Source organism: Rattus norvegicus, chromosome 12 (genome assembly GCF_021556685.1).
Source record: "Rattus norvegicus strain SHRSP/BbbUtx chromosome 12, alternate assembly SHRSP_T2T, whole genome shotgun sequence".
In the NCBI taxonomy this organism is placed as follows: domain Eukaryota; kingdom Metazoa; phylum Chordata; class Mammalia; order Rodentia; family Muridae; genus Rattus; species Rattus norvegicus.
Window position 1 is genome coordinate 20,795,004 of NC_141545.1, and position 25,066 is coordinate 20,820,069.

At 49.7% G+C, this 25,066-nt stretch overlaps 1 protein-coding gene across 6 annotated transcripts; it reads right to left on the reverse strand.

Annotated features, from left to right (window-relative positions):
• Nucleotides 1–459: 459 nt before the first annotated feature.
• On the reverse strand, nucleotides 460–18,810 carry Chst12 (carbohydrate sulfotransferase 12). Of its 6 annotated transcripts, none has more exon segments than NM_001437328.1 (3): nucleotides 460–2,111; nucleotides 14,261–14,458; nucleotides 18,748–18,810. In NM_001437328.1, a coding segment is annotated over 1 exon segment (1,260 nt). In that variant the 5' UTR covers nucleotides 2,035–2,111; nucleotides 14,261–14,458; nucleotides 18,748–18,810; the 3' UTR covers nucleotides 460–774.
• Between the last annotated feature and the right edge of the window lie 6,256 nt (nucleotides 18,811–25,066).

Sequence of the window (25,066 nt, forward strand, 5' to 3'; positions counted from 1 at the left end):
GTTCCTGCATGGCGAGATCTCTCCTTGCACACATTCCGGCTGCTGCCACCAGTCTGACGGCCTCACAGAAGCTGATGTTAGCACCAGGCCCTTAAAAATGACTGAGCCTCAGGGGCTTTGTTACAGTAACCACCACCTCCACCTCCACCACCGCCGCTGCCACCACCACCATCACCACCACCGCCGCCGCCGCCTCCGCTACCACCACCTCCACCGCCATCGCCATCACCACCTCCACCGCCATCGCCATCACCACCTCCACCACCATCATCATCACCACCTCCACCACCACCTAAAATACCTAAAATACCACCATCTAAAACAGCCAGCTTCAAACTTAGGCTCTTCTCTAGTTGAAGACACCTTTGAGGGTTCCACCTCCAGGGGATATCCCATTAGCCCCTGGCCCCCTTCCTGTGTGTGCTTTCTGTGACCCAAAGCACCACAGGAGTACAAGGGTGCGGGCTCCACACTTTACTCCAGCTTCCTCCCACTTTCTTATTAAATATATCTGAAATATATTAATCGTAGAAAACAGTATTAACACAGTGTCCCATGAGTACAGGCTGTGGAGTAAACAAACCCAGATTGCAAAAGGGTGGGGGTGGGGGTGGGGCGCGAAACTCTGGAGAGTGAGGTGCTTGGGTTGTGTCATCCTCTGCCTGTCTACACCAGGGAAGGTACAGGAAGCCAGGAGAGAACCAGGAGGCCACGGGGTCCCATTCTCAAAGGACCATCTCAGTTTCTTGTGGCAGCGTGAGGGCTTATGGGAGCTCAGTCCCTGAGCAGGTTTTCTGGCTTGGGGTAGCCAAAGAGAACAAAGTCGGCCTCGTAGAGTTTATAGAGCTGTTGCCTCCAGGCCAGGGGGATGTTGGCAAACCAGTCTTCCTCCCAGCTGCTGGCGGTCCTGTTCCGGTAACTAGGAGGGAAGTGGAGTTGGGAGTCTACCTTGAGGGACCTCAGGAGCTGGGCAGCATCCTCATCTAGGGTCTCCAGCTTCCCCACGAAGTCGTAGTCTATCTGGCACGGGTGGCAGAGGCGGTACACCTGTCGCCAGTGCTCGTTGAAGGGCGCCAGCTTCTCCGTGTGTGGGTCCAGGAGGTACTGGATGAAGTTGGCGAAGGAGACCTTGAGGCCTGCGCTGAAAGCCTCGCTCACCGAGGCGGGCAGGCTGGTGTGGTTGGCGTACAGCCGGAGCATGGGCACCGCGAACTTGCGGTAAAACTCCTCGTTTTCCAGCTCGAACTTGCTGCGGAAGGCTGAGATGAGGCGCACGAAGGGGTCGCGCACGAACAGGAACTTGGTGTACTTCTTCAGCTTGACCTTCATGAGGTGACGGGAGAACTTCCCGTAGCGGCGCCAGAACTTGTTGAAGGTCAGGTGCGTGCTGGTGTTGTGCACGTGCTCCCGGGGGATGTCCAGGGGGTCTCGGTAGGGGCTGCCCCGGTCCAGCAGGCTCTCGCTCAGCACGATCATCACTCGCTTCCAGTTGGTGCAGGCCACCTTGGGCACGTAGCAGTAGATGACCCCGTGGCGGTCGTCCACAATCAGGTGGTTCAGTTCGTAGTTGGGGATGTCGTCAAAAGAGCGGTCCTTGGTGGGGAATGCCAGGCTGGCGTTGGCACAGAAATCCCTCAGCAGGCTCCTCCTCTCGGCCTGCTGCCTGTCCCGGTCTGGGTTCTGCTGGGCATCATGGGTGGACCAGTCGTAGCCTCTCACGTTCTCCTCCATGTGGCTCAAGACTGGCTTGCTGGGGGTGAGCACCGGGGGCTGCTCAGTTTTTCTCCTGGAAAGGTCGTTGTGCTTCGCGTCAGAACTAAGGAGCGTGTCCAAAAACTCGTCCACATCGGAAGCCAACACGTTCTCCTCTGCCAGCCCCTGGGTGGGAAGGGGTTCTAGGATGTGTGGCCTGGACAGGGACGTATGCAGATAGAAGTGGGCAGTGCCCACGTTGTCCCAATATACAATGATCAAAAGAATCATGAGGGCCGACCCTAGTGCCAGCCACAGCCGGAAGAGCCGCGGCTTGGTCATGCTGCCCTGGGCAGGGCCACACCTGGCCCTTCACTTCAGCCTTGTGTACCGCTGGGACATGGTGCTGGGAGAGGGACCTGGAGAGGCCAGAACACACCAGGTTAGAGGTTCAGAACAACACGGACTTTTCTCCCACATGCAGGGCCTTGGGTGGCCCGGTCCCCCTCCTCCACTTCCCACCAACCAACCCATTTGCATGTCCAGCCTCTAGCCTTCGTGTGTAAATTCTGGTTGGGGCTTCAGTTACTCCACCATGGGGTATCACCAAGGTAAGTAGAGACCTTTTTGTCCCAGCACTGAAAAAGGTTAAGGGGCTAGGCAGATGTCCCAGAGGATAGAGAGCTTCTTGTGCAAACATGAGAACCCAAGCTAGATCCTTAGAATCTGGTTCATCCAGGTGTGGCCAGGCACATTGGCGACAGCCTTAATCCCAACACCAGGGAGGCAGAGGCAGGCAGATCTCTATGAATTGGAGGCCAGCCTGGTCTACATGGTTAAGTTCCAAGACAGCCAGGACTATGTAGAGAGACCCTGTCCCAAGAAACAGAAAATATGCCTGGTGTGGGTACCCTTTTAATCCCAGCACTTAGGAGGGAGAAGCAGGAGGGCCTCTGACTTTGAGGCCAGCCTGGTCTCTACAGTAAGTTTCAGGACAGCCAGGGCTACACAGAGGAACCCTGTCTACAAACCATCCCCACCCCACCCCCATGCAAACAAACAAATGGATAGCTAGTTCTTATAATCTCAGCAAAGAGATAGCCAGGAGGCTTCCTGGGCTATGCTGGCTAGCCTGGCTAACCTAGTGGGCAAGCCTCATGTCCTAGAGAGACAGTTTCAAAAGAGAGGGCACACGGCCCCAAGGGAATGATGCCTGCGGTTACCTCTGACCTACACATACCCTACACACATGTACACCTGTACATATACACACCCACCTACAAAGACTAAGACAGATGGTTCTGAGGACGAAGACTGAGGTTGACCTATGGCTTTGTACACTCCTGCACAGACACACGGACACATAAAATAAATCTTAAAATAAAAAAATAGAAAGGAAAGGAAAGGGTTTCCTAGAAACTAACCATGTGAGGAGGTGCAAGGAGGAAGGAGAGGAAGTTGTTATGAAATGTCCCTCACCAGGAGGCTGAAGCTGCCCGTGTCCTAAGACCCTTCCACTGTGCAGTCTCGGGCTGAGCAAGTGCAGCTGAGTCAGGCCCTACCCAGCATGCAGCGGGACATCAGTCAAGCGACCTGCCTCTGGCACACGCTGGGCCCCATCAGAGTGCCCAGATGGCATGAGCCTAAACCACGCCAGGGGTGAGTGATCTGGTTCTCAGGTTCCAAAGCAGGACCAGTGTCCCCAAAGAACTGCAGCTGTCCCATCAGGGACCAGGGTCGTGCTCACAGTGGCTTAGTGACAGGTCTAGTAACACCCATTCCACTTAAGCTCAGCACCGAAGGGAAAGCACATCAGGGTCACCTGGGAGATCATCCCTCACAGCAAGCAGCAGGGTCTCCTGGGAGATCACCCCCTCACAGCGCAAAGCAGATACTACCATTGGCACCCAAGTGCAACCACGGGGCCAAAGCAGGAAGTTGATCTGGAACCCCATCTACTGGTATGGTAGCCTGGGCCTTGATCCTACCTGGTGTCGACCGCTAGGAGGAGCTGGTTAGACGGTGTGGAGTGGGATAGACAAACTGACTCCCTGCCACTCTCCCAGCAAGACCCAGAGGGGCCTGGGTACCACCTTTACTCCCAGAGCTGGTTGTCACTCCGCTGTCTTCATTCTTTTCCAACGGGACAGAGGCTATCAGTCAGACAAACACTAGCCAAAAGCAAGCAGAAGCAGTTACACTAAGAGCAGATGAGGAAAACTTCAGAAGAACTCGAGAGAAGGAGAGATGTTGCACCATCACAGAAAATTCAACCCACGAAGAAGACAGAAATAACCACAGACACATACGTATCACACAATAAAGCGTCAAAATTCAAAAAAATTCAAAGCAAAAAGCGAAAAACTTCAGACCGGGGTGGGGTAGCTCAGTTAGCAGATATGGAGCCCTGGACTCTATCACCAGAACTGCAAAAAACTCGTTGTGGTGGTACATCCCTGCAAACTGAGTACCCGGGAGGTGGCGGCAGGAGGGTCAAGAATTTGGGGTCAGGGGTTGGGGATTTAGCTCAGTGGTAGAGCGCTTACCTAGCAAGTGCAAGGCCCTGGGTTCGGTCCCCAGCTCCGAAAAAAAAGAAAAGAAAAAAAAAGATTTTGGGGTCATCCTGGGCTACGTAGTGAGTTCAAGGCTAACCTGGGCTACATAAGACTCTCTCTTCAAAAGAAGTTGGGGTGTGTGTGGGGGGGGCTGCACATGTCAGAACACACAGGTGGAGGTTGAAGGACATCTCTGAAGTTGGCCCTCCCCTCCTGCCATGTTTAGAGGCAGCATCTACTACTCCAGCCATAGCGCTTATTACCAACACTTCCGGCCAACCCTTCCCTCTCAGCCCCCTGCTTAGGCTTAGGAGCGCTGTATTAGATACACTGTATCTGGCTCTCTATGTGAGTTGGGGGTGGGGGGAATCCAACTCAGTCATCACACCTACACAGCAAACACTTTACTACAGAGCCACCTCAGCCCCTTGAAGGAAAGACGTAAAAAGACATGGACTGAATGAACACCGAGAACACAATGCACTGAAACCCACAGACTCCAGGCTAGCAGGGCTCTGGAAAGGAGACCACAGACCAATGGTCTAAACTCGGCCATTGTGCTGGTGCTTGCCTGCCATTCCAGCAGAAGCGAGAGGATCTCCACGAGTTCAAGTCCGGGCTGATGCATACAGTGAGGCCTGGACTAGTAAACAAGCAAACCAGAACAAGTACTGACCTATTTATACAGATAAACAGATGATATCTGCCATAATATCTATTATCCATTTATATGTTATATATATAAATAGATAACATTTATAAATAATAAATATCTATATAGATGAAAAACTCCCACCTCTCACAACTGGGGAAAGAGTGAGATAAACCAAACCTTTGCAGGGAGAAACAAGAAGGGCTAGCACAGAAATCGCTAAAACAAAATACAGGTAAAATAGAGAAACCAATGAAACAAAAACCTAGTTTTCAGGCAAGAACGGCGATGCCCCGTGTACATCCCGCTGTGGTGACTGAGATAAAAGGACTGTGAGCTCAGGCTAGACCAGACTCCACAGTCACACCCTGTCTATAAATACTTCAAGTATCAGGCCAGCTACAGAGGCCCATGGAAGAGGGAATTGAGTGGACTGTGGAAGCCACAGCTCCTCTCTCACCGGGACGTCCCATAAGGTCCCAATGTTGACTGACTGAGTCTGCTTAGTTGAAATGGGGGATGGTGGGCTGGGGGTGTGGCTCAGTGGTTAAGAACATTTGCTGCTCTTGTACAGGACCAGTGTTTGTTTCCCGGGATCTGCAGGGCAGCTCACGACTGCCTCGGAACTCCAGTCCCAGGGGATCTGACACCACCTTCTGGCCTCCATGGGCACCATGGTATATGGTACCCAGATGCACAAGCACACAAAATTCTCATATACGTAAATTGAGTGTTCAAAACAAGCAAACAGGGCTGGAGAGATGGCTCAGCGGTTAAGAGCACCCGACTACTCTTCCAGAGGTCCTGAGTTCAATTCCCAGCAACCACATGGTGGCTCACAACCACCTGTAAAGAGATCCGATGCCCTCTTCTGGTGTATCTGAAGAAAGCTACAGTGTATCTGGTGTATCTGAAGAAAGCTACATTATATATATAATAAATGAATAAATCTTAAAAAAAAACAAGCAAACAAAATGTGGAATGAAGGTGTGTATAAAAATAGGTCTGTCAATAAGTCACATCTGGGTTCTTCTAGGAAGTAAGACATGGTACTAAATCCCAGAGTTTTCCTCTAATGCCACAGTGTAGATGAAACTCGGAGTTTCATAAACAACAGGCAAGCACTCTCTGTCTGAGTCACACCCCAGTCCCTCACTGGGGGATTCTAGGCAGGGGCTCTACCACTGACCCATGCCCACCCCCTCACTGGAGAATTCTAGACAGGGGCTCTACCACTGAGCTACACTCCACCCCCTCACTGGGGAATTCTAGACAGGGGCTCTACCACTGAGCTACCTTTCCTATCTGAAGATTCCCTTTGGACAGTCAAACTCCATTCAGCTTTGGAGTTGTCTTGGTGGAACAAGTCCACACACAGCCAGACCTGGGCTAGTTGCAGTCTCTCTCAAAGGTGACAAACCTGTGGGCTCTGTCCACTGAGACACACTCACCTTACAGTCCGAGAGGCCAGGGTTCATTTTCAACATCAAGGAGGCCTCTCTTAGCCTGTCTGACCTCAGACAAACCACATAAACAGCAGTTCCAGAACTGAGTCAGCTGCATACAGGAAAGGGTTCTGTGTCAGCGGCCCTTTGAAGGGGCCCACTCTACCATTTAAAAGTCACAACTCCCAGGACTGCAGGGATGGGAGCAAAGGAGAGAAAAGGCCTGTCATGTTGGTACCACCACCAACCAGTTTTATTTTGTTTTTAAGTAGTTTGTGATCTAGGGATGTCTAGCCTTGTTTCCAGACACGTGGGGGTATGTTACGCTGCCTTCTGTGAGGGTTGGGGAGTCAGCAGACAGCGGTGAGGCAGTGAACCACAGCCATGAGCCCTGCCAGCCTCAGAAACAGTCAGGGACCACAAATGACCTCAGAGAGTAATTTTCCATTTAAAAATTAAGTCCAGAATCTCCAACTCTTTCAAAATAGCAGTCAACACAAGGCCCGCTGCTCTGAAGCAACGGGAACAGGGGTAGGGCGGGCTCAGCAAAAGGACTCCGTCAGGTAGACTTGCGACAGCTGTGGGACCAGGGCTCTGCCGTCAGCAGGACACCTCAGACGCTGGGTCTCACCCACATGCTCAACCTGGAGACCTTCCCAGGACTGGGGCCCATGTGCTCCCAAGTGTTCTGATAACCGGGGAAGGTTCGACACCAAACACAACTGCCAGGCAGGCGCAGTTGCCTGCGACACGGCTACCAGACATTTCTCTCACCCACCACATACATAACACAATGCCACAGGCAAGCCAGGTAGCCAGAAGGCAGATGCCATGTTGGGGCCCGACCGTTTCAAACCAGCCTCACACCAACATGAGAGGCTGGGGCCACCTTGGCACATGCATCCTGTGACCTGGGCCACATTCTGTGTAGTCACCGTAGCTGGGAGTGAGGGCGCGAGGCAGAGCCACACTCCTATAGAGGGTGGGATCTATTTTTCAGACTCAGGACCATCAGGTAGGAAAGTCAAATAACGTGGGAGGGTTTCTTTTGAGTGTCAACAGGACGAGGCCACTGGAAGCCCAGACGTTTAGCCAAAGGTTATTCTGGGGTGCAGAGATGGCTCGGTGGGTAAAGTGTGTCAACTCAAAAACACAACTGCCTCTCACAGGGGACAAGATAGTTTATTCTGAGCCTAAATGAGTGACCAGGCCCGGGCACGGACTTAGGTTACCCCAGATTCCATGTTCCAATGCAGTAACAGTTCGAAGTCATTAATAGTAACGGAGCAAAGAAAGGCATGAAGGAGGGTGCTCTTCAAATACAGCGGCAGACACCAGTGTCATGGAGGCGGTCACAGCAAACTGAAGATCTCTGCCCTCGGCCTCAGAGGCTGAGGACAGTCTCTGCTTTTTGGTTGGGGGGAGCTAGACATTTGTTTGTACACGCCCAAAGGTTTGCCTGCTAGTCCAGAGGATGCCGGGCCAGACAGAGATGGGCAACAAATGGCTATTAAGGCAGTCAAAGACTCTTCAAGATAAACTGTAATTAGGCTGTGGACCTGCAACATCCCAACCTCCCCCGTCACTAACATACAGTTAACACACACATATATACACAGACATGACACACGAGGTTATTCTGAGTGAGTGTGTGTGTGTGTGTGTGTGTGTGTGTGTGTGTGTGTGAAGGTGGGTGACATGAACGTTCAAATGGGGAAACTAAGACTGCAGCTGGGACTAATGGGACACACTTATTACCCCAGCAGTGACATAAGGAGGAGGCAGGAGTTGGAAGGGTGGCAGGGCACTGCACTGCACACTTTAATCCCAGTACTCGAGAGGCAGGGGGATCTCAGTGAGTTCGGGGCTAGGCAAAAATCTGTCTTAAAAAAAAAAAAGCAGAGTGCTCTGACCAGTGCAGTAGACCTCTTCCAGCCATCCCACGCCAGAACAGAACAGAAATCTCAACTAAAATCCCAAAGGCTTGCTATAAAAATTGACATATTTGTAAAAAAAAAAAAAATCATTATGAAAGAACTTAGGTCAAAGCAAGAAGACTTGTCCTCCATGTGGCTGTCTTTAAGCTGGGACACTGTTGTCTGGGCCTGCACTTCTTGGCCTTCATAATCACTAAGGCAATCTCAATCTCCCTTCACCCTTCCCAATCCCCCCACCCTGCTTCTCTCATTCACTCTCCTTTTCTTTGTTCCAGCCTTTTTTGGAGCATTGGGGACAGAACCCATTGCTTCATGGGTGCTAGAAAAGCACCCTACCACTGAGCCACGCCCCCAGCCCCTCACTGGGGGATTCTAGGCAGGGGCTCTACCACTGAGCCACGCCCCAGCCCCTCACTGGGGGATTCTAGGCAAAGACTCTACTAAGCTACATTTCCGGGGCTGGGGATTTAGCTCAGTGGTAGAGCGCTTGCCTAGGAAGCGCAAGGCCCTGGGTTCGGTCCCCAGCTCCGGGAAAAAAAAAAAAAAAAAAAAAAAAAAAACTGGGCCAAGCTACATTTCCTATTTTGGAGACATGGACTTACTGAGTAACCCTTTCGGCCTGGAACTGGCTATGTAGACCAAGCTGTCCTTGAATTTGTAGAGATCATTTTGCCTCTGCTGACATTAAACGTACGCACCACTATGCCCTGGCTCCCAGTGCCCTTTTAGCTTTTTATTCTGAGACAAAATATAAACTTGGCTGAGTTACTCAGGCTGTTCTTGAACTCATTCTTTCCCAGGCAGACTTTATACTTTTGATTCTGTTGCTTCAGCCTCCTAAAACTAGCTGGGGTGACAGGCTTGTGTCAGGCCTGGCCCTGAACAGATCCGGAACTGATCCTGGTAACATATCAGGTAGTGACAGAAAGTACCTTTGACGTGTATTGAATGGACTTAGCTCGTGTAAACCAGTTATCCTTAGATCAGGGAACACAAACTTGAGTATTATACGGAGTGTTGAAGATACACTAGGTATGGTGCTTGTCTTTGAAGAACTCCCAATCGGGTTGACCTTGTAGTCTGTACTATTTGAAAGCTGCAGACTGAGGACTCAGAGACTGGCAGGTGGGAGGGGGATCTAAGGGCTCATAGCCCGTGCACCTGAGACCCAGCTTTGCAGAAGCAATTTGAGGTCAAAGACCAGATTTAAGCTTGATGTATATACTCCCCCATGCGTGCATGTATCTGTGTGTGCATGCATGTGATGTATGCCTGTGCATGTATCTGTATGTGCATGCATGCATGTGTGTGTGTGTGGGCACACCCAGGGAAAATGAGTCGACAGTCTCAGATATCTCTCCACTGGCACCGTCTACCTTGTTTTTGCTACAGGTGATTTTTCTTCATCACTTGCCCAAGGTCGTGGGTTCACATAGGCTAGGCTGCCAAAGCGCTCCCGGTCCTCCTGGCTCAGCTCTCCGAGCTCGGATTACAAAACATCACCACCACACCTCCCGGCTTTGCACATAGATGTTAAGGCTCAAACTGGGGTCCATGTGCATCAATTAAGGCTTTTTCTTAGCTCGCCCTGTCGCTTTTGAGGTGGAGTCTCAACTCTGTAACCCAGGAGGCTGCCTTTGGATTCCTCATGCTCCTGCCTCAGCCTTAGTGCTGTGAATGCAGGTGTCCCTGTCACACCCTCCACTTTGTTCTCGATTTGCATAAATTAATATCAGCGTGAATGTTTGTTGCACAATTTTACTCACGCACGCCGTCTGCCTTAGTGTGGGGGATTAGCTGGAAAGGAAGGGTTTGCATATGTGTTCATGTGGATTCGCGTGAGCATGGGTTTGCATGCCACAGCACTTATGCCAACATTAGAATGTAAAGTTAGTGTTGGATGTCACCTTTTTCCTTATACTTAAAAATAAAAATGTGTATGTGTGTTTTGCCTGCGTGCATGGCTAGGCACCATGTGTGCGTGATGCCCAGGGAGGCCAGAAGAGAATGTGGGACCCCCCAGATCCTGGAGTTCCAGATGGTTATGAGTTGCCATGTGGCCTCTGGGGACTGAACCTGGGTCCTCTGAAGAAGCAGCCAATGCTCCACTGAGCACCTCTCTAGACCCAGCCTTCTGCTGGTTTTAAACAGGGTGCCATCTGGTTGCATACAGGAAGGTAGCTGACCTTTAACCTTCGGCTGACTCCTGTCCTCACCTCCCAGGAGTGCTGGGTTTAGAGACTTGTGCTACTGTGCCTAGCATTACATGGGTTCTTGTCAGTCCTCGGGCTTCTGTGGCAAGTCCTTGGTCCACTGGCTGTCTCCCGTCATCCTAAATGAAGGATTTTGCTAAGCCAGTGAGCCCAGCCCTGCTGGTCCCAGGTGGCTCGCCTCATGGTGGGACTGGTAGTGTAGCCTTGGTATGAATAGCAGAACTGCATAGCTCGCTGCCTGCAGAGGTCTGGTGCCAATGCCAGTCGTAAAAGTTTCCCAAGGCGCTGGAGAGATGGCTCAGCTCTTCCAGAAGACCCGGGTTCGATTCCCAGCACCCACATGGTGGCTCACAGCTGTAACTCCAGGATCTGACACCCTCACACAGACATACATGATATTCAGGCAGGCAGAGCTTCAATGCACATAGAAACCAATCAACCATCCTTAGAACCAGCATACTGAGACAAGCCTACAAACAAGGCCTCTGTACCTATGACTCCATCTACCATGTAGAAAGCAGCGAGGATCACTGTGGCTGAGCGTCAGCGTGTGAGCGTTGGAAGCATCTTACTATTCTTAAGGCTGGGTCTCATGTAACACAAGGTCCTCCTCCTGCTGCCCTGAGCTTCCCACTGCGGGGAGGACAGACATGTAGCACCACACCCAGCTGGAAATGTTAATTGTAGTATTCATATGCCAAACCCCATTCAGTTACATATTACATTAAATACATTAAACAAGAAGAGGGTGTTTCATTTGCGTGTCAGTCATTTCTCAAGAAGCCTGTTAAGAAAGCTCAGAGGAGACAGAGTGACTCAACTGTTAAGGAATGCCTTCCCACTGGGGTTCTGGAGCCCCAGAGGAGGTGCAAGAGTAGGCTGTCTTCTGACATACCTGTGTCAGACAGTGGCTGGCTTGGCCTCTGTCCTTCTGTCCTTCCCTCCCTCCCAGCAGAGCACACTGCTGTCTGTCTCTTCACACTTTCCTATGAAGCTTCTGACTGTGTGATTAGACAAGGGAACAAACCCCTAGCCCGCATGGCAAATGTCAGTAGTTAGGAAGCATTCTACAGAGCAACAGCTAACACAGGGAGCGTGTGTGCACAAGAGGATGAGCGCACAGACCTGGCTTGGTGGCTCATGCCAGTAATTCTCAGCTACTTGAGAGACTGAGGCCAGAGGATGGCACATTCCAGGACTGCCTGGCTACATAGCTAGTCCAAAGCCAGTACTGGCAATTTAGAAGACTTTGTATCAAAATGAAAAGGAGAAGAGGGAAGAGTTCAGTGGTGGAGCCCCTGCCTAGAATCCCCCAGTGAGGGGCTGGGGGTGTGGCTCAGTGGTAGAGCCCCTGCCTAGAATCCCCCAGTGAGGGGCTGGGGGTGTGGCTCAGTGGTAGAGCCCCTGCCTAGAATCCCCCAGTGAGGGGCTGGGGTGTGGCTCAGTGGTGGAACATATGTGAGAGCCAAGGTTCTATCTCTAGAACAGAAAACAGCAGTAGACCATAGCCAACTTTATTTGCAGAGTCTGTTCATATCCCCTGTCCCACACTCCTCTACCCACCCAGGCCTCTCTCAGCTCTCACTGTATTGCTCAATGCCCCAATCCCTCTCCCTGTTTCTACCCTCCTACCTTCTTGCCACATTGCTGTGGTGAAAGCCAATTAGGACATGTCTCTGTCCCTAGTCCTCTGATCATGGTGTCCCCCGGCTTCTGATTCTAACCCTTTCTGTAGTGGCGAACAGACCATCTGTCCTCTTGGTCACTGCAGTATAGCCAAAGAGATTCCCTGTCATTCATTAGTGGCCCCGGCGGGCAGGTTCTTGCTGCACCGATGTAGGTCCCTCTACTGGGCCACTCTCAGGGGCCCTCCTTCCTGATCAGGCCTCAGAGAGTAGGTCCTAGGACCCACAATCCCTCAGCCACGCAGGCCCCCAACTCTGCCGCTGCTCACCACATAGCCACGGGCGTATTCCATTTCTTTTCTACGGGACCTGTCACATCTCAAACCCATCACTGTGTGGAGACTGTCAGAACTCGCACTAAGGAACTCTGGGAGGGAGGACCCATCTTGTTTGCCACAGCAAATCCTCAAGGCTCTGGGCATCGGGCCCATGTGAGGTAGGCATCAGGAAGACTGACACCATTCTCTGCCATCCGAAGGTGGAGAAAGGTCATTGGTGTTCTCTCCACTTGTAACTACGTTTAAAAATCCCTTTGCAGGAACCGAGATGGTTCCGTGAGTAAGAGTGCTTCCTGAATAAGCGTGAGGGTGTGAATTTGAATCCTCTCACCCATGTAAAGACCTGGACGTGTGTACACATGTACCTGTAATCTCAGGTGACTGGGGGTGAGTGGGAGACAAGTGAGTCCTGAGGCTTTGCTGGCCAGCCAAGCAAGAACAGTAGACGCCAGCAAGACTCTGTCTCAGAAAGAAGGTGGTGAGGGCTGAAGAGATGGCCCAGCAGTTAAGAGGACGGGGCGCTCTTCCAGAGGACCTGGGTTCGATACTCAGCACAAACACACACCAAGCAGCTCACAACCGCCTGTCGCTCCAGGCCCAGGCCTTCCAACACCTCCTTAGGGCTTCTGTGAGCACTTGGACACAAGTGGGTGCACACACACACATACACACACACACAGAGGAATAAAAGTACATGTTTTTTAAAAAAAGAAACAAAAAGAAACAAAGACAAAGCTAGGGGCAGCATGAAGTCTTTGAGGAATGGCCAAGTGACTTAGCTAAGACCGGATATGGATACCAGCGGATACCAGCGAGAACAATAAGTAAATGCCTTCAGGAAACCCAAGCCAGCCAAATAGGGGAAGTCTCTTGCCTAAGACATCAATGCCAACAGAGACTGTTTCTGTCTATAATGAGAACAGAGGCCACCAAGTTCCTTAACTAACAGTATTCCTTCCCTCTTTCCCATCCTCACAGCTGCTTCTGCCTCAGTTCCTGTGCCCCCCCAGAGATAGGGTCTCACTATGTAGCCCAGGCTGGCCTTGAACTCAGAAATCCACTCACCTCCTGAGTGTTGGTGCCTATGGGACTTTGACTGCCAGCGATCTATCTGCTGCACCTGCTAGCGCTCGCTCACTCCGTAGCTGCCACTTGGCTCTAGCTCTGACTTCCCATCTCAGCAGGTGACATCACAGTGTGTCCCCTCCCCTGCCAGCCCTCTCAGGCATGTCACGACTCTCAATTAGAGCAGCAGCCCGTGTTTACATACACTGCCACGCTATGGAGAGACTGTTCGCAGCTGGGACTACCAGGACGCCGTCATTATTTTTTTCTCTTCCCTCCCGCACAACAGTTTATTTTCCCGGGAACTAATAACGGTCTCGTGTTTTCGTTTGCTTTGTTTGCTGTGTGCTCAGGACTAATCCAGCCTCCACTCTGCCAACTGTGTCAAGTCCCCTGCAGCTGTTCCAGCGCAGAAAGCCTCCTCCAAGCCCATCTCCTCCCATAACCCCATGCGCTGCTGGGGTCAGGAGCACCCGTGGCCATGGTACCCTGCCGGTCCCCTCTGCCTGCAAGGCTCTTCTCACCCTTCTCCAGGGCACACCCTGTGCTGTCCCCTTCCCCTCCAACTGTCTTTCTCTTTTTAGGCTCAACATCTTAAAAGGGATACAAGCTGGCCGGTTACCCTCAAGTCCGGGAGGGATAAATCTGGACAGTGTATTAAGTGTCTAGCCTATGCTCTCTTGCCTGAGGATGGAGTTCAAGGGGGACAAGGTTTTCCCTCAGGAATCCTCTACTTACGTATTTATTTGCATGCCTGGGCACGTGCATGTGATGGCCAGCAGTTGAAGGGAGGTGTCTTCCTCGATCCCTCTCTGGTTTATTTTTTGAGACGGAATTTCTCACTGAGCCCGGAATTCACTGATCTTGTCAGAACGGTTGGCCAGTGAGCCCCAGGATCCTCCTGTCCCTACTCCCTCTTTTCCGCCAGCGCTGAGCCTGCAGGTAGATGTGGCCACACTTGGCTTTATGTGGTTGCAGGGGGATGCAAACTCAGGTCCCTGTGCTTGCACAGTCTCTTGCCCATCGAGCTATCTACTAAATCTTTTGTTAAGTTTTTGAGACAGGTTCTCACGTAGCTCAGGCTAACCCCAAGCAGCAGATGACTCTGAACTTCTGACCCTCCTATATTCATACTCACCTCCACCAATCAGCTGTGAGCTACCGGGCCCTTTCTAACTGGCGTTCTTTGTTGAGACAGGGTATCACTACGTAACAGAGGCTGGCTCTCACCCCCTGCCTCAGCCTCAGAAGACAGCCCGTGCCACCATGCCCCCACCTCGTCCTGTAAAGGATTATTAGTTACTTATGAGGTTTGGTTTTTGTTTGTTTGTTTTCGTTTTTTTTTTTCAAGACAGGGTTTCTGTGTGTAGCCCGGGCTCTCTTGGAACTTACTTGGCAGACCAGACCGGCCTCAAACTCAGAGAGATCCACCTGCCTCTGCCTCCAGAGTTGTCTCCACTGCCTGGCTCGTTTATGAGTTTCTTTAGAAACTAACCAATTAAGTGTTCCAACTGGAGGCTGGCCACGGTGGTGACTGGTGAGTCTTTTCTTTCTGGCTACTCCAGTTCTGAGAAGATCAGCCATCCTTTTGGCCAATGGGAAAGGCGGGCAGTATGGGTGGGCTGGTCAGGCTAGCTCCAGGACAGCCCTTCCCTGCCCCCACTGGCAACTGAGTCTGCTGTTTCCCATTTGGAAAGTTTCAGAGTTTCTAAATAGTTTAGCAACCTCGGTGGCTAACAGCAGGAAGTATTAAGTGAGAGGGCGGGCTATTTCCAGCCACATCTGTGGGCCAGTCACAGCCATCAGTGGGGGCTGCACACACTAAAGGGGTGTGAAACTCACAGCTAGCCCTTCTGGCTCCAGCTCTTCCTCCTCCAGACCCTCCTCCTCCTCTTCCTCTTCCCATTCCTCCTCCTCCTCCCATTCCTCCTCCCACTCCTCCATCTCCACCTCCTTCTCCTCCTGCCTCCACCTCTTCAGGACAGGGTTACAGGCACACCACTTCCTGGCTACTTTTTTTTTTTTTTTTTTGTTCTTTTTTTCGGAGCTGGGGACCGAACCCAGGGCCTTGCGCTTCCTAGGCAAGCGCTCTACCACTGAGCTAAATCCCCAACCCCCCCTGGCTACTTTTAATAACTGGACAGTGAAGACATACACTGTTTAAAATGGTAGTCCAGGGTGGAGGGTGTGGTTCAGCTGGTAAGGTACTCACCTAGCACGTGCAAAGCCTTGGGTTCCACCTCTACCACACATAACCCAGGCATAGTGGCCCATGCCAGTAACCCCGGTACTTGGGAAGTGGAGGCAGTCGATCAGGAAGGAGTGCAGGGTCAGCCTGAGCTACAGAGGTAAATGAGACCAGCTTGGGTTACATGAGACTCTGTTTTAAAAAACTACACAGTGAGCGGGGCATGGTAGCACAGGCTTTAAATCCCAGCCCAGCACTTGGGAAACAGGCAGGCGGACCTCTGAGTTTTCAAAGCCATCCTGATGTACAGAACAAGCTCCTAGACAGCCAAACAAAAGTGTGTGTGTGTGTATGTGTGTGTGTGTATGTGTAAATGTGTGTATGTGTGTATATATATGTGAATGTGTGTGTATGTGTGTATATATATGTGAATGTGTATGTGTAAATGTGTGTATGTGTGTGTATATATGTGAATGTGTGTGTGAGTGTGTGTGTAAATGTGTGTATGTGTGTGTATATATGTGAATGTGTGTGTGAGTGTGTGTGTAAATGTGTGTATGTGTGTATATATATGTGAATGTGTGTGTATGTGACTGTGTGTGTATGTGTAAATGTGTGTATATGTGTGTGTATATATATGTGAATGTATGTGTATGTGAGTGTGTGTGAGTGTGTGCGTGTGTGTGAGTGTGTGCATGTGTGTGTGAGTGTGTGTGTGCGTGTGAGTGTGTGTGGTGTTTTCCCACCTGATTTATTTCAGTCCTATGAGTAACCAGGCTGTTTTCACTCACAGTACTTTCTGGCCTGGCCTTCCTAGAGCAGAATCACCGCCCCACCCAGCCCTGGTGATCATGTGGTAATGACCATGAGCTGTCAGTCCACAGTCAGCTAAGTGTTAGCACTTACAAATCACACTTTCCCACGCCTCCCCCAGTACCCAGCATGGTGGGGACCGGCAGGACTTGTATTGCTTCTTTCTTCTGCCCAATTCTTATAGAGATCCTCACTGCCCAGAGAAGCCCCGGGGGACCTCAGGCTCTGCACCCCCTCCCCCAGCCACTGTGCCACACCCACAATGACACCACTGCATCTCCCTAAACCCCAAATTTACCTGCCCTTCCCTCTAGGATCAAGGGTTTACCTCTAACAGACCCAGTCTTGGCTCAATTTCCAGCCACGGAGCCTGGGTATCCAGGCTCTTCTCAAGCAGAAATACATTCTCCCAGAGCTGGGAGGACGGCTGAGTTAGTACAGTGCTCGTCACGCAAGCACGGGGAGTCCAGATCCCACAGAACCTGCAGTGTAAAAATGTCTCACACAGTACTGTGTGCCTGAAAACCCGAGGCAGCCAGCCTTGCCAAATTGGTGAGCTCTAGTCCAGTCTGTCTCAGAGGAGGGTATGGCCGCCCTGAGGACGACACCCAAAGAGGTCCTCTGGCCTCCAAGGCACCTGCACACACACATGGACTCGCATACAACCCCCTGCCCGCCCACCAGAAACTAGTCTTTCTCCCCACAGGCCCCTCGTGAGCACAGCCACTCAGTGTCTCCTGAATTGGCTGCTTCTAGTCTTCATGCTTAGTGTTTCTTTTGTTTGGTTAGCTTCTTTGAGACAGGGTTTTTATGTAGCCCAGGCTAGCCTTCAACTGTAGACCCTCGTGCCTCCACCTCGAGTGCCAGGAGTACAGGTATGTGCCGCCTTTCCTGGCGTCCTCTTTGCACACTGCGAATGTCTTTCATACAGTGGCACTCCAACCGTACGATATATCACCAAACCAAATGGACCCGAAGCACGCCGACCTGAGCTACCCAGGGCCCATGGTTTCCAGCATGCCACCTAATTTGGTGGTTTGCCCATATAACAGGAACTGAAGACGCAGACCCACAAATACAAGATGGCAATAAACAGTCACCACCTGCGTGCAAGCAAGCTCAGCCCCAAATCCTAGCGGCTCATCTGCAAGGAAATTAAACATGAAGATGCAGGCAGGCCCTTTTGTGATTTTTGTTTTAAGTCAGAATCTTACCCTGTAACCCAGGTGGGCCTGAACCTCACTATGTAGCCCAGGCTGCCCTCAAACTCACAGCAATCCTCTTGCCTCACAAGAGGATTGCTCACAAGAACTGGCACCACACTCTGCCTCAGGCAACTCCCGAAGTTGCAGTATCATACCATGCACACAGCAGTTTCCTAACAATCTTTTTCCTCTCCTTCACACCCAGAAACAGGACCCTAACTCATGTCACCAAGCCTGGAGTCACACTGTGCGGGGGTCCCAGCAATCGAAGGCTCACAGCACCGTTCTACCCCAAGGGTCACATTCCCATTCAACTCCAGGGTTCCCAGCAAAGCGTGGGATTATAAAATAAATAATTTAAGAAGGGTGCAAACATTACAGCTCTCTGTGCGACAGTCAGGCGGATGCGCGGTGCCCAGGGTCTGCCAGCGATGTCTTCGTGGCCAGAAGCCCAAATAGAAGATAGGTCCTACTGTTAGCCACTAATGCTCCGCTTCCTGTGGCCCACCAGGCATGGGGCTGCTGCTGGGGTTACCCGCAGCAACGCACAGGAGAGGAGGATGCTCAGTTGACTGGGATGAGACCTGGGGCCAGTGCTTGCTCTGTGCAAAAGCTGGCTTCAGAGACAGCCTCCTGCAAGGTCTTGCTGGGACACTGCAGCACAACAGTCTCTGAACAATTGCTTTCTCGCCTGGACACCCAAATAGCTAGAGGCAAAACTGAGGTGTCCCCTTCCAAGCCAGGCGCTACTACTGCAAAGGAGATCGGCCAAGTGGCCACACCTTCTTCCACGCATTCTGCAGGGCTGCACAAGAAGATGGCTCAGAGAAGACACGCGCTTGGCTAAGGTCACACAGCCAGCTGGATAGAAATGGGATTCGAACCCGGGACCACGTGGGAGCTGCATAGCCAGGCAGAATGAGGTACGAATCTGCATCGCCAAACCGTGGATGATCGCCCCACCCTAGGACCCGGGACTCCCACGCACCCCTCACTCCGCTCCAGCCTGCGATTCTCACCTAGCGCCCGCTACAGTCACCACCGCTGCTGCTGCTGCTGCTGTTGCTGAGGCTGCTGCTGCTGTTGCTGAGGCTGCTGATTCTGCAGCCGAAGTCGCCTCCTCCCGCTACAGCCCCGCCCGAGGCGCGGCCCCGCCCCCAGCCAGACCCCCCCTCATCTTCTCGCGAGAGCTAGCAAGCGAGACTACGCCCGTCCTTGATGCGCCTGCGCATTTCTCCCCGTTCCTGCCCTCGCAAGCCAGTGCCATGTGGCATCTTATTTACGGCCAGAGATTGGTCCCACCTTGAGCAGCCCACCCCTTCCGCAGCAACCAATCCGAAGTGGGGGAGTGGCTGATCTCAAGGGGGCGTTGCCCTTCCTCGTAGTTTGAACTTGGAGCGTGGGCCATGCAGGCTGCCAATCCTGTCAGAGTTTACGGGGCTTAAGAGAGACCGTGCAGGTAAACCTCTTAGTGAGAGCCAGGCATCAAATAAGGTATGGGGAGAGGACGGAGTAGGTAAATAGAGGTGCTTGCCCACGAATGTCAGAACCTGTGATCAGATCCTTACAGCCCACGCGCAGGAGCCAGACTCCGTGGTGCCTCCCTGTAATGCCAATTGTGACAAGATGGGAGGCAGAGATAGAACCAGCCCTGGAGGTTGCCGCCTCCCTAGCCACTCTATATGGTGAAGTTTCAGACCAATGAGAGGCTCTGTCTCAAACAGAAGTTGGAAGATGCTTGGGTTGTCCTCGGAGCTCCACACATCACACATGAGGTGCACCCATGCGCCTGCAACAGAAAGCTAGCAAGGTGACACTTAGAATCCCAGCACGGGGCTGCGTTCTCAAAGCAGGGACTCATTCTGTGCCAGTGCCAGTGGGCTCTCCCATAGCCTAGGGTTAGAAGCTTCTTTCTATAGCAACATGATGCAGGAGGGCAGAGGGCAGAACCTTGGAAGACTTATTATATTTCTGTGACAGACGATCCATTTTACACTAGGACTCGAAGCTTACAGCTGAATCCCCTGGGTTGCCATGTGTGCGCAGGACCTGCCCAGGCTGCTGTGACTGTAACACAGACCGAGCCTCGACTACAGATAGATCTTTTCCTAGGGTTCTGCAGGCCAGATGCCGGGAATTGGGTAGCAAGCAGGTTGGTTCTAGCAGAGAGCTCTGCAGGAGCATCTTCCAGCCCTTCTTTTTATGTGTGCTGCAGCCTGGGCCTGGATTTCCATTTTCATAAGGGCACAGGCAGGCAGGATCAGCAGTATCCCATGACCTCATTTTGTCATCACTCTACGGACTCAGTCTCCAAATAAGGTCACTTCCAAGGCACTGGGAGCCTCTCTTTCCTTTTGGGGTTGGAAGATAGAACACAGTTCAATCTATGACTGTAACTTCAGGGCTCGGGTGTGGCTTCACTGGGTAGAAGGCTTGCTCAGCCCTGGGCTCCATCCCTATCAACTCATAAACAAGGCATGATGGCACACATCTGCAAGCCCAACATTCAGGAATTGGAGGCAGGAGGGTCAGGAGTTCAAAATCATCTTAGGATATACAGTGAGCTTGAAGGTAGCCTGGGCTATAAGACACAGTGTCTCCACCACCACCACCACCAAAAACCCACACAAACATCCAAAGCATATATATATCATATACTGAGGTTTTTGAGCCAGGGTCTCTCTATATAGCTGGGGCTGTCCTGGAACCAAGCTGGCCTAGAATTTACAGAGATCCACTTGCTTCTGTTTCTCTGCCTCTCTGCCTCTCCTCTGCCTCTCTGCCTCTCTGCCTCCTAAGTGTTGGAGTTAAAGGCATGCACACTATGACTGGCCAATAAACCCTATTGCATTTTATTTAAGCAGGTATTGTGGTACTCGACTGTAACGCCAACACTTGAACAGTGGAGACAGGATTGCAAGTCTGAGGCCAGCCTGGGCTACCTAGATGTTATTTTCTATTATATCTGCTGGAATGGCTCAGGTCAATGTAAATACTGACAACTCCAAATTCAACTGAAGTTTCAGAGCAACTGGGTGGTCTCCATCGCAGGTGGAATGGCACTGTTGTGCTGCCTCTTTAAGAAGCCACCTGACATGCAATATAGAAAGTGCCCTTTTGGGGTTGGGGATTTGGCTCAGTGGTAGAGCGCTTGCCCAGCAAGCGCAAGGTCCTGGGTTTGGTCCCCAGATCCAAAAGAAAAAAAAGTGCCCTTTTCTGGGCTGGGCAGAGGGCCCAGTGGGGAGGAATGCTTGCTGAGAAAGCATCAGGACCTGAGATCAAACCCCCAACAACAATGGAAAAGGCTAGGCTTAGCCCATGCATGCCTGTGTCATCAGTGCTGGGGAGGGAAGAGGAGTAGACACAGGAGGCCTGATGCAGCTCCCTGGCACCAGCCTGGCTCCAGATTCAGATGGAGACACCTTTCTGAAGGGACTAAGATAGAGTGTAACACAGCCTGTGGCACACAAAAGGTGCTGTTCTAGCTTGCTTCCTGTTGCTGGGATAAACAACGGCCAAAGCAATCTGGAAACCAAGGAGGAGAGCGTTTCAGCATACAGGTTACAGTCCATCACCCAGGGAGATCAAGGCAGCAGCTTGAAGGCAGGAACTCAAGCAGAACAAAAGAGGAACTAGCTGGCTGGGCTAGCATTGACACGGCCCGCATCAGTGACAATGTCACCACAGATAGTCTCTGGCCAGTCTAATAGAGGTATCTCTCAGTTGAGGTTCCCTCTTCCCAAGTGTTTCTAGGGGTGTGTCAGTTGACAGTAACTATGACAGGCACACACACACACACACACACACACACACACACACACACACACACACACCTTCTTAGTGAACCTACAAATCTTCCCCTGCCTAAAGAAAGTCTGTAAATTAGCACCCTCATGCTTTTCTTCCTGGGATGCCCAAAGCCAGTCTCCATAGTCTAGTGATCATACTTATCTAACACATAGGTGACTCGTATGGAAATCAACCAGAATTATCTGCTCCTTTGAAATTGGTTATTGCATTTATTTTTAAGTGTGTGTGTGTATGTGTGTGCGCACACTCAAGTGTATTGTGCATATGAAGACAACGGACAATTTGTTGGTTTCCCCACAATGTGGGCTCTGAGCATCAAACTAAGGTCCTCAGGTTTGCCAGCAAGTGCCCTGAACTGCAAGCCATCTCTGTGACTCCTGAAATAGTTAATCTATATTCTGTTCATTTCTCCTCTATTTCCCAACCCACTTCCTATAGTAACACCATGCAGAAACATCCTTACTCTACGAAACAGCTTCCTGGTATCAAGCCATTTACAGATAAAGAAACAGTAGTTAGGGGCCAGTAAATATCTTCAACGACGTTATAGAAGAAAACTTCCCTAACTTAAAGAAAGAGATGCCCATAAACATACAAGAAGCCTACAGAACTCCAAATAGATTGGACCAGAAAAGAAATTCCTCCCATCACATAATAACAAATGCACAAAACAAAGAAGGGATATTAAAAGTGGTAAGGGAAGGGTTGAGGATTTAGCTCAGTGGTAGAGCGCTTGCCTAGCAAGTGCAAGGCCCTGAGTTCGGGCCTCAGCTCAAAAAAAAAAAAAAAAAGCAGTAAGGGAAAAAGGTCAAGTAACATATAAAGGAAGACCTATCAGAATTACACCAGACTTCTCACCAGAGACTATGAAATCTAGAAGATCCTGTACAGATGTCATACAGACCCTAAGAGAACACAAATGCCAGCCCAGGCTACCATATCCAGCAAAACTCTTAACACAGATGGAGAAACCAAGATATTCCATGACAAAACCAAATTTACACAATATCTTTCCATGAATCCAGCCCTACGAAGGATATTAGAAAACTCTAACACAAGAGGGAAACTACACCCTAGAAAAAGCAAGAAAACATTCTTCTTTCAACCAACCCAAAAGTAGAAAAGTTAAGCCACAAACATAATTACACATTGAACAACAAAATAACAGGAAACAACAATCATTGGTCCTCAATATCTCTCAACATCAAGGGACTCAATTCCCCAATAAAAAGACATAGACTAACAGACTGGATATGTAAACAGGACCCAGCATTTTGCTGCACACAGAAAACATACCTGCATGACAAGGACAGACACTACCTCAGAGTAAAAGGCTGGAAAAAAATCACCAAGTAAATGGTCACAAGAAACAAGCTGGAATTAGCCATTCTAATATCAAATAAAATCAACTTTCAACCAAAAGTTATCAAAAAAGATAAGGAAGGATACTTCATCCTTGTCAAAGAAAAAATCCATCAAGATGAACTCTCAATTCTGAATATCTATGCTCCAAATACGAGGGCACATACATACATAAAATAAACTTTACTGAAGCTCAAAATACACATCGCTACCACAATAATAGTTGGAGATTTCAACACCCCACTCTCATCAATGGACAGATCATGGAAACAGAAATTAAACAGAGACATAGAGAAACTAACAGAAGTTATGAACCAAATGGATTTAACAGATATCCTTAGAACATTTCATCCTAAAACAAAAAAATATACCTTCTTCTCAGCACCTAATAGTACCTTCTCCAAAACTGAATCGGTCACAAAGCAGGCCTCAACAGATACAGAAAGATAGAAATAATCCCATGCATCCTACCAGATCACCACGCACTAAGGTTGGTCTTCAGTAACAAAAAGGAGAGAAAGCCCACATACACATGGAAGCTGAACAATGCTCTACTCAATGACAACTTGGTCAAGGAAGAATAAAGAAAGAAATTAAAGACTTCTTAGAATTTAATGAAAATGAAGACACACAATGAAAACAGTGTTAGGAGGAAAACTCATAGCTCTGAGTGCCTCCAAAAAGAAACTGGAGAGAGCAGACATTAGCAGCTTGACAGCACACCTAAAAGCTCAAGAACAACAAGAAGAAAATACACCCAAGAGGAGTAGAAGGCAGGAAATAATCAAACTCAGGGCTGAAATCAACCAAGTAGAAACAAAAAGAACTATACAAGGATAAACAAAACCAGGAGGTAGTTCTTGAGGAAGTCAACAAAATAGATAAACCTTAGCCAGAGTAACCAGAGGGCACAGAGAGTGTATCCAAATTAATAATATTAGAAATGAAAGAGGAGACATAACAAGAGAAACTGAGGAAATTCAAAAAAATCATCAGATCCTACTACAAAAGCCTATACTCAACAAAGTTGGATGAAACGGACAATTTTCTAGACAGATACCAGGTACCAAAGTTAAATCAGGCTCAGATAAGCCATTTAAACAGTTCCATAACCCCTAAGAAATAGAAGCAGTCATTAAAAGTCTCCCAACCAAAAAAAGCCCAGGACCAGATGGGTTCAGTGCAGAATTCTATCAGACCTTCATAGAAGACCTCATACCAATACTGTCCAAACTATTCCACAAAATTGAAACAGACGGAGCACTACCGAATTCCTTCTATGAAGCCACAATTACTCTTATACCTAAACCACACCAAGACCCAACAAAGAAAGAGAACTTCAGACCAATTTCCCTTATGAATATTGACGCAAAAATACTCAATAAAATTCTTGCAAACCAAATCCAAGAACATATCAAAACGATCATCCACCATGATCAAGTAGACTTCATCCCAGAGATGCAGGGATGGTTCAATATATGGAAAACCATCAACGTAATCCACTATATAAACAAATTCAAAGAAAAAACCCACATGCTCATTTCATTAGATGCCAAGAAAGCATTTGACAAATTCAAAACCCCTTCATACTAAAAGTCTTGGAAAGATCAGGAATTCAAGGGTCATACCTAAACATAGTAAAAGCTATATAGTAGCCAACATCAAACTAAATGGAGAGAAACTTGAAGCAATCTCACTAAAATCAGGGACTAGATAAGGTTGCCCACTCTCTCCCTACCTATTCAATAAAGTACTTGAAGCCCTAGCCAGAGCAATTAGACACAAAAGGAGGTCAAAGTTATGCAAATTGTAAAGAAAGAAGTCAAAAATATCACTACTTGCAGATGATATGATAGTATGCTTAAGTACCCCTAAAAAATTCCACCAGAGAACTTCTAAACCTGATAAACAACTTCAGCAAAGTGGATGGATATAAAATTAACTCAAACAAATCAGTAGCCTTCCTCTACTCAAAGGAGAAACAGGCTGAGAAAGAAATTAGGAAAACAACACCCTTGACAATAGCCACAAATAATATAATATATCTTGGTGTGACTCTAACCAAGCAAGTGAAAGATCTGTATGACAAGAACTTCAAGTCTCTGAAGAAGAAATTGAGTAAGATCTCAGAAGATGGAAAGATTTCCCATGCTCATGGATTGGCAG

What these genes read in the sequence shown, in the direction of transcription:
- Chst12 (XM_087578291.1), bottom strand. Translation starts at nt 2,034, where the DNA reads ATGACCAAGCCGCGGCTCTTCCGGCTGTGGCTGGCACTAGGGTCGGCC.